Source organism: Solanum tuberosum, unplaced genomic scaffold, assembly GCF_000226075.1.
Source record: "Solanum tuberosum cultivar DM 1-3 516 R44 unplaced genomic scaffold, SolTub_3.0 scf00252, whole genome shotgun sequence".
Lineage (NCBI taxonomy): Eukaryota > Viridiplantae > Streptophyta > Magnoliopsida > Solanales > Solanaceae > Solanum > Solanum tuberosum.
Window position 1 is genome coordinate 585325 of NW_006239175.1, and position 10254 is coordinate 595578.

At 33.4% G+C, this 10254-nt stretch overlaps 1 protein-coding gene across 1 annotated transcript; it reads left to right on the forward strand.

The window, feature by feature from the left end:
- Positions 1-6936: 6936 nt before the first annotated feature.
- LOC102591828 (heat shock factor protein HSF30-like) lies at positions 6937-8743 on the forward strand. The gene is made up of 2 exons (XM_006357646.2): positions 6937-7491; positions 7790-8743. Exons 1-2 carry the CDS (start codon positions 7117-7119, stop codon positions 8498-8500), a joined length of 1086 nt encoding a protein of 361 aa, XP_006357708.1. The 5' UTR covers positions 6937-7116; the 3' UTR covers positions 8501-8743.
- Positions 8744-10254: the final 1511 nt, after the last annotated feature.

The following is a 10254-nucleotide window of genomic DNA, read 5'->3' on the forward strand; positions in this document are numbered from 1 at the left end:
TCCTCGGCCTTGAGTTACATCAACCCAATCACATTTAAATAAGATGACTTTAAATTTTTCATAGTAGTTCAACTCAACAATATCATTCAATCTGCCATAATATGTAATATTTGCTGATTTCGGAGCACTGTCACTAGTACTTGCACTATCATCGAGACAACCGGAACCCCATTATTTTGGGTCTACATGAACTCTTCATACTGTTTTGTACGAAATCGATACCCATTATCATATGGAATGCCTGCACTCTGCAGTATCATTTTTCCAAGCTCAGAAGCTTCTTGTTGAGTGGCACAGAGAGAGAAAAAGATTTCATCTTTGAAGAAAACAATGTTGAAGATAGAAAATGGGGAAGAGAGAGAACAAGAAAAGATCAAGCCCCAAAACATACAAATGTAGAAGTAGCCACCCCTTCTCAAGAATCTCAACATCAAGAACCAATAGCTTCTCTAAGCAGTGAAAGAGTGTTGAGGATGAAACAAGAACCCAAACTAGATGTTGGTTCAGCTCTACCGCCGCCTCTGGTAAACACTTCAGATCTAAATTTTGGTGATCATATGTTCTCTTTTCTGTTTGGTTCAGAGTAAAATAAAATAAAGGGCTTACTGCACTCACTTGTTTTCTTTCTCCTCAATTTCTTAACAATCATGGTGGTCTTTTTTTTTATGAACTGTGTTAAGATTGTATTGCATGTTGTATTATCTTAAATGTGTTAGCCTATGTTGAGAGGTGCTGAAGAGGGGAGTATATTTTGATGATTTGTGCTCTCTTCTAGAGTGGTAGGGCTAATGCAAATGACTTTTGTTCAAAAAAATTCTGAACTGCAAGAGTTATAGAATGAGTATGAGACATATTGTTTGGCTAGTGGGTTATTACATAAATACTTAAGCATGATTAGCAGATTGCACTGGTTATATATTCACTCTGCTTTGATAGTTGAAAAGGGATAAAGATTTGAGAGGATCAGGACAAAGCAACTTCATGTTCTATCAATAAATAAATAAAATAGTTATATGTTCTTAAAAGGATATGCTCTTTCCTTTAGACAGGTAATGGTGTTTTAAGATTAATCATTAGAAGCTATTTTCTATTAAGGAGTTGTCTTAATTTTTTTTCGTTAACATGTTTGCTCCGAACTATTTTGTACTGTACAGAAGCCTACACATATATGTTTGGACTTTAAGATCTATATTGCTTGCTGTTCATCAAAGTATTATTCTAGCACTTGGATTACATGACATGTTGAAAGGCTTTGTTGGTTTATTTGATTTTCATAAGTCCCTACATAGACAAATAGACTTGCATCAACTAGCTGCCTGTTCCTATTTGTTTTGACAGGGATTTGCGCCACCAGATACTTCACCTTCCTATCTGAGGTATCAAACTTGGATATCTTTAACGGCATTACTTGGTCGGTGTGAATCTAATACTGTAACATCAGAGTCTCCAATTCGACATGTTAAGATACTTTATTGAAATTATTTTCAAACTCTCTTGATAAGTAAGAGTGAACTTTCATCATAGGTCATTTTCATGGTAGTGAAATAGATAAAAGTTGTTAGAGCGATGAGTTATTGTGTGATATTTGTAATGATTCAGCTGTTTAGCTGTGGTAGTCATCTGAAAAATAAAACTACCTACAGAAAACTAATCATTAAAAAACTGAAAAACTAGCTATACGCGGAGGAAATGACAATGGGGATATAAATCACATGATATGCATTAATCAATTAATGTGAAAACAATCTCCCAAATGATGCATCACTACTTCGGTCAGTTCCTGTATAAGTAACAGAACTCTCAATTGTAACATTAGGTATACATTTTCTCAATCAATAACAATCTTATCTCTTCTCTGGAAAGTATAGAACTCAATTAGGGTTCTAGAGTGAACTGTTCAAGAACAAGTTTCAAATAACAGTTTATATTTACCTCACAACGACTATTGATCCTGAGATAGAGAATTTCACGTCGTTTTCTCAAGTTAAATATAGAAGAAAACATAATCTACTAAATGTACACAGGTTTTTCAGCTATGTTTTCTTCAAAGTTATACGAAGCTAATTAAATCAAACCCAAGTTTATCTTGTTGTGTGCTTACCAACAAGAATGAGAGATCGAGCGGAAAGAAAGAGAAAGAGAGATTACCTCTTGCTGCGTGCTTCAGATCGAGCAAAATGAAACAAAAATTGATTTGTGTTTCAGATCAAATCCACCATAGCCATGGAAGGAAGCTTCAAATCAATCCAGCGCTTCAGATGGATTGGAGAAAGAGAGATCAGGTATTTTGGGAATTTGAGAATGAAATAAAATTTGACTGAAGAGGGTTTTTTGGTATTTGAGGATAAAAGAGAAAAGGAAAGTGATATTAAGGGTTACTTTTTAGTGGCTTAAGGTTAATTGCGGTAAATATTGGCTTTAAAACACTATTTAGCTGCAATTTTATTATTGCCGCTAAATCCTTCTTTTGTTGTAGTGAAATTTACATTCCCGAAATCAAATTGGTGCAAATGATCGATAAGATAGATATAAACAGAGACAGATCTGTAGACATAGAGGAATTTGGGACATTATATCAGTCGATAATGGATGAGAGAGATGAAGAAGAAGACATGATATCAAATATACTCTCATGCATGCTATTTTGCATCTTCTGGTGATGACAGCAGCTCTAATTGCATTTGCAACTGGTATGTATCTTACTTTAGCACATTCAGTTGGTCTTGTCGTTATTGTATGCGTTATCGATGACATCTCTTTCTATCTGGTCTGCTTTATGATTCTTCTTCCTAAAAAAAGGCCTAGAGATAATCTGAACAGATCCATTATGTGACAATAAGATTTCATCATTCTAAATATGCAGCTAGCAATGTATTTGATATTCTTCTTATTAACTTATGTTCAATAAAGATATGTTGCATACAGTTTTCAGCTATGATCAATTGTATCTTATGAGTTCAATTCCATAAAGAATATTGGGCCTTCTGATCTCAAACTTTCTATAGAACTTGTATACGGAGTTGTTTCTACTTTACAAGTTTTTCCAGGGACTACCGCTATTTTGGGATGGTCTTTAATTAATTTTTTCCCATACTACTCATTTGATGAAAATTTGTTTGTCCAAAGTACTCATAAGTAAAATGACTTAATTTCGCTAGGCAAACCTTTTTAGAGAATGTATGCTCTAGGACATAAGTTCAATATAATCTAATTCGAAAGACAAACCTTTACCCTTATTACTGAAAAAAATTCGCTAGGCACAAGTTATGCCTTACATGAGTACATTTATGCAGGCATTTCATCAAATGTGAAGATGGCAAAGAGATACACTTGATCATAGCCTATCATTTTCTTCTCCATGTAATGATTTCATAAAACACATTGCTGCATCTTTAGAATAATGAAATCTTCTTGTCACGCAATGGATGCACGTTTCTAACTTTTGTTTAGGTAATAGGCTCTGGTCAGGTTCTTTCTTTAGGCCTGCTTCCACAAAGAAGAACATAACCGAGCAGAACATAACGAAAAAGATGCAGCCAATGACACAGACAGCAATGGCTAGGCCAACTGAATGTGCTAAAGTAACTTACATACCAATTGCAAATGCAATTACAACTGCTGACATCACTAGAAGCTGCAAAACAGTCGGATAATAATTATTGACTCTATCACTAATGATACTGCATTTGGTGCCATGGCAAAGTAGGTGAATGCAGCACCAGAGGAGCACGCAAAAGCGATGGCATCTGAATAACAAATGCATAGAATGCTGTTCTTTTTAATAGAATCGCCATCTCTTTATTAGGGCTCTCAGTATCGCTCTCGAAGCCTCCTGGGAATGTGAAACCAGTTGTGAAGGTAAATATTATTGATATACTTGCCACAACTACATGTATTTGAGCTGCCTTTTAGACTATTTTTTCATCTCACCTAGTTTTGTCTTCTTGATTACCCTTCAACTTTGTCTGTGATACCATCATCAACATCCCTCCTATTGCAGATAGAATCCGCAAGAGAAAGGCAACATCTAACATTATTGATATTTACAAAAATAGTCAATGAACTTGAGAGTCTTCTGCTTCTTGGACAAAAAACTACCTAGGAAATAAAGACTCTTGATGAAGTCTATGTTTTCGAATACATAATATACAATCACATGGTTTTGTAGATATCGGGCATCTTACGAAGCGTGAGAGTTTCAGCATCAACCCAAACCAAACCATAGAAGACATAACGATCCTTACAATGTAGTTCATTAAAAAGGATTTGAAACTGAAAAAGAAAAATTAACTGTGATGATATAGGAGGAACTCTAGAGAGATGCAATAACAATATCATCTCATATTTTTTTAGATAGAAACAAAGAGGAAGAGAGAGATTTAAGGGTGCATTTTCTCATAAAAGTGAAGGTATTCCAGTTCTCGGTTATGTAGATTCTAACTATTTAGGGGATCTTAATAGAAGGAGGTCCACAACTGGATACATCTTTATTCTCGTTGGCAGTAGTTGGAAATCGACTGTACGATTGTCGCTTTGTTTACAACAGAGGCAGAATATATGGCAGCAACGGAGGCAGTGAAAGAAGATATCTAGTTGAAAGATTTGGTGGCAAAATTGAGTTTGGTTCAACGGGAATCAATTCTAAGATGTGATAGTCAAAGTGCTATTCATTTGATTAAAAATCAAAGATTTCATGAGCGCACCAAACATGTTAGATTCCATTTCATTCGGGATGTCATTAAAGAGGGAGCTATCAAGGTTGAAAAGGTTGTCATAGATGATAACGATGCAGACATGTTGACCAAGATAGTCCCGCTTGCCAAATTTGCACACTGCAAGGACTTGGCGGGAGTATGCATCAACTGATGCAACTCTGGGGAACAACTGCTAGGTGGAGCTAGTAAGTTCAACAAATGTTTGATTCTTCTTGTTTCTTACAATGGGATTGTCCAATAAGCTTAGAAGTTTTGGCCGAAGTTGTTTATACGCATGCTCGAAACGCAAATCAAGGTGGAGATTGAAAGAGTTGGTTTGGTTTTTGTGGAATCAAATACAATGGAAGACTAATTAATATGAAGATTTGGTAGGAAGATAATTCTTTATTTATTTCAAAATAAAAGTCAAGATAGTATTTTGGTAGATGAAATTTAGGTAAACCATAAAATGGTTTCACATGTTTAACCTTGAGATTTTGACACATAGTGATGTCATGGATGACATCAATAGGAAGAATTCATTCCTATAAATAGGTAGTTCTTAATTTATTTTCAAGACATCCTCTCACTTGCCTTCTCACCTTCTAAGGCATTTGATCTTTTCTCTGTTGTAGTATTTCATTTGTACTCTTTTGAAGTGAAATAAATATTGGCGCAGTTGTTCTCTGGTGGACGTATGATCATTCTGATCTGAACCACATTAAATATTGTTATTCTTCCTTGTACTTTAGTTTTACGTTTCCGCTAACATATGGAAATAGAAGAACATGACTATTTAAAAAAATTCAAAATATACAAAAGTTAAATATTTGAATTTTTTTATTTTCTTAATATTTAATTTCTTACGTGTTATTGAAAAATGACATGAAATTACACATGCAAGAGGTTGGATTACACACACAATGATTTGATGAGAAATTGTTTTAAAATATTTTGTTTTAATGATTTAAAAGTTTAGTTGACAAAATGTTGAATAGGAGGGTTAGAATATAAATGCATACAAATATAAGGGTTCATAAGACTATGACACAAACGAAAAGTCATTATTTTTTAAATGGCGGAGAATATTTTGTTATGAGTGCGATCAAATTTATTTATTAATTAAGTAATATAAAGTAGTCATTAGATACCTTTGGTGGCATTCATACAAGCATGCCACGTTTCTTGCCAAATAGCCAAAGATATTTGGGTCCCACCCATTACAAGCACTCGGTTGTGGGCCCCATAATGTAATGGTCCTGTTTAAAGTGGGAAAAAAGTATATGCCACCTGGCATCTGTTCGCCTGCACTACTAACGTAGCAATCTGCCAACACAGACACCTGACTGACTACTCTTTTGTTGTTTGTATTTGATTTTCAATAAGTGGATAAAGTTTGCTTTTGCCCCTTCTTGCTTCGTTTTCTTTTACTCTAAAGACCCTAAACATAAATAAAAACTTTCTAATACACCCCAAATGGGTCAATTTAATTAGTAAGTGTTTGATCATAAAAATAAATTAATTTAAAACTTTTAAAATTAGAGTTGAAGTTGAAATTTTGTTTAATAATATTTTTTTTATAAATATTAACTAGTCTGTATTTTGTATTTATAAAATTAAAATATCTATTTATATTTAATAGTAAAGGTTTGGAGGTTTAAGTTTGAAAATTTGAACTCTTTTATTAGTGTAGGTTAAGATTAATTAAATTACTATAATATATATATATATATATATATATATATATATATATATATAAAAGTTATATATGTAATTAAATATTACAATATACTATTCAATATTTTAGTAATTTTTTTAAATAAATATTGAATACTATACGCACTATTAGTTTTCTTTGAATTACATAAATCAAGTAATAAGACATAATAAATAAGGAGTAACTCATTTTTTTTAATAAATATTGAATACCATATGCACTATTAATTTTAATTACATGTATCAAGTATCAAGTAAGATACAATAAATAAGGAGTAACACATTTCTTTTATAAATATTGAATAGGCATTATTAGTTTTCTTATGATGAATTGCATGTATCAAGTAATAAACAATCTTAATTTATATCATTTAAATAGATATAATTTGTATTTTAACATTAAGAGTTATTTTTTCCCGATATATTATATTATATAATAATAAAAGAAGAGTAAGGACGAAGTATATATAAAGGGTGTGGGTGAAAGAAACATATTGCTAATAATTGAGGGAGTGAGTGACGTGGAAAAAAGAAATGAAAGATCCAAATGGCAAGATGGTCTGAAACGGTCCGTTACACATCGCTTTTAGTTATTTGCTCAATTTTCCACACACCTCTCAGCTCACCGCTTCCCCCAACTATACATTCTATATATATATATATATAGTCTCCCAAAAGAAGAAACCCAATTTTGTACTCAACAGTGATGGAAGAGGAAACAATGAGAGAGGAGAAAACCATGGTGATTGATGTGAATGAGAATGAGAAGAATGTTAATGGTGGAGTAGTACTAGAGGTGAAAGAAGAACCAGTTATATTTATTGATGAAGATGACATTATTGGGGATTTTACTTGTTCATTGCCAAAGCCTTTGGATGGGTTGCGTGATGTGGGTCCACCTCCGTTTTTGAAGAAGACATTTGAAATGGTGGATGATCCAAATACAGACTCTATAATCTCATGGAGTAACAATCAAAACAGCTTTGTTGTTTGGGATCCTCACAAATTTTCAATTCATCTTCTACCTAAACATTTTAAGCACAACAACTTCTCTAGCTTTATCCGCCAGCTTAATACCTATGTAAGTTGCCTTTTTTTGCTTAATTAATCAACTCCAATTTGTACTTGATCAATATCTGTTTGTTCTAATTTTGAAAGTAAACTCAATTTCTTTTGTGAATTTGTAATTTGGGTGTACCTAGAATTTGTTGAATTTTATAATGACGATGTCAAAGGTTAATAATTGGGTTTTTAAATTCAATAATTGCAAAAGTAATCGGGTTTGGTATCTGCTCCGCTCACTGTGTTTTTTTTTTTTTTTGTTAATTTGTATTTGATTATGGTGGTTTTTTTAACATTTTGAGTTTGTGGGTTTGTAGCGTTTCAGGAAAATTGATTCAGTCAGATGGGAATTTGCAAATGAGGGTTTTCAGAAAGGGAAGAAGCATTTGCTGGTAAATATCAAGAGAAGAAAGCAGTATCCTCAACAAGGAGGAGGAGCAAAATCTTGGGTAGGAGGTTGTTGCAAGGATGGAACTGAAGCGGCGGAGATAGAAAAGCTGAAAAAGGATCACAACACATTGAAAATGGAAATTCTGAAGCTAAAACAACAACAAGAGAGCACTGATACGTATTTAGCTACTATGAATGAGAGGTTACAGAATAGTGAAACTAAACAAAAATATATGGTGATCTTCATGGCGAAAACGTTCAACAACCCTCAGTTTGTTCAGCATCTGATTGAGAAGATGAAACAGGGGGGGAAGACTACAACGGTAGAGAATGGGACCAAAAAGAGAAGGTTGTATAGTGATGAAAATCAAGAGGAGTACACAACGATTAAGTCGGAGATACACACACTTTTCTCTTGTGATGAATCGTCGAATAGTCCAGTTGAGGAACAAAAAGGTAAGGGAAATAATAACAGCAGCCCAGAGATGGTATCTGAGAACTATATATTGTGGGAGAAGCTGATGGAAGATGACATGATTTGTGAGAATGGAGCAGAAACAGATAAGTATCAAAGTGAGATAGTTCTTGAACTTGAGGATTTGATCTCAAACCCATCCGAGTGCAAGTGTATGCCTTAAATTAGCGATGGTCCAATCCAACAACTAGTTAGCATAAGAAGATCACAATGAATGTTTATCAGTTGGTAGTAACTAACAATGTATAAAGGTTTTTACAAAAGATGAAAACAAATTAGTTTGATAGGGGTTTGGTGCAGCAGAGGAGAATATTACTCTAATATGAATGTAGAACCAGAATATGAATGTTAAGTTTCATGCATAGTATTAGTAGTAATTATAATATGGTCTTTTCTTCAGTACTAATACAGTTACTCACTTTTGATGTATGTATATATGTAGTTGGTCTCCCTCCCACCTTATTTGTTACCCTCCATTGTTGAGGGGATGTTATTTAATCGATAAACGTTGGAGAAATTAAATGAAATAATTTTCCACAAAATGATTCTGCAAAGGTTTTAGGTTATACTATACAATTGATGATCTTTTCCACAATATGGTTCTGCAAAGCAGTTTCTGTTTCCGAGGGTTGAGGCTGCATTGGTGCGGGATGAGGTCCCTCATACTTGGAAAAGAGGGTTGAGGCTGCATTGGTGCGTACTTGGAAAAGAGGGTTGAGGCTGCATTGGTGCGGGATGAGGCTCCTCATACTTCTGGCTCGGAAGCCAGAACTCAAAAGACGCATTGGTGCAGGATGGGGTCCCTCAGATACTTCTGGCTTCCGAGCCAGACATTCGCAGCCTCTTCTTTAACCATCCAGGGGCATAAGAAAAGTAACGGAACTTGATTTTTTTTACACGTACTGCAATAAAATGTAAAATATTGGACCTCCTTTATGTTATGTGTTGTTATTTTTTTGTGAATTATTCACTTATTTTTTAATAAATAATTTTTTGTTGTTACTTAAAAATTAGTACTTAGTTGATTCTACATTTTCGAGTGTTTCAAATTTCAAATAAAGTGTTCTGTTTCCTCCTTTTTTTGAAAAAGTATAATCAAAGATAATTCATCTTATCCAACTTCATAAATTTCAAAAAAAAAGAAAAAGAACTTTGTTTTTTATTTGTTGTTCATCTTACTATCATAAATGTCATTTATTCAATTTTCTCTACTATAAATACTCATCTCAAATCACTCTCTTTGTTCATTCTTGTCTACTATTTCAAAAACAATTTCTTATTTTTACTGTCACTTTAACATATTAAGGATAAATAATTTTAGTGATTTTGATATCACTAAGAAAATAACATGTATATTAAGTGGTTGAGAGATGCATGTGTATTTTTTTATGATAATGTTGTCATTCAGTTATTTATTTTTTCCCACTTATATAACCGCTTTGTGATCCAATTAATTTAAATTTGCACAAAAGAGTTTCATTTTGAGGTTAAAGTGCTCTCTACCAAATCCAAAGAACTTCCGGAACAAAGAGTTTGAATTGAAGAATACTTATCATCTCATCACAGCCTAGCCTAGAATTGTAGGCATAGTGAATTAGAAGTAACTTGGAGAATAATGAGCCAAGTCAGTAATAGCAGACAAGATAGGTGCCTGTTCCCTAATTTTTGACAATATGAATAATCTGTAATCCTATCTTTTAGCCTATTCCAGAATGATACAACTGTATGGCTTTAAAATGCAGCAACCCTTTAACTGGAAACTTCAGCCAAAACCATACATGAAGTGTGTAAATTAGAGCCACAAAATCAACAATTATTAGTCATTAACTCATAATAATAATAATAATAATAATAATATTAACAATTGCTACATATCTTATCTTCTAGGTTGGGGTGGGGTGGGGGGGGGGGGCCCCT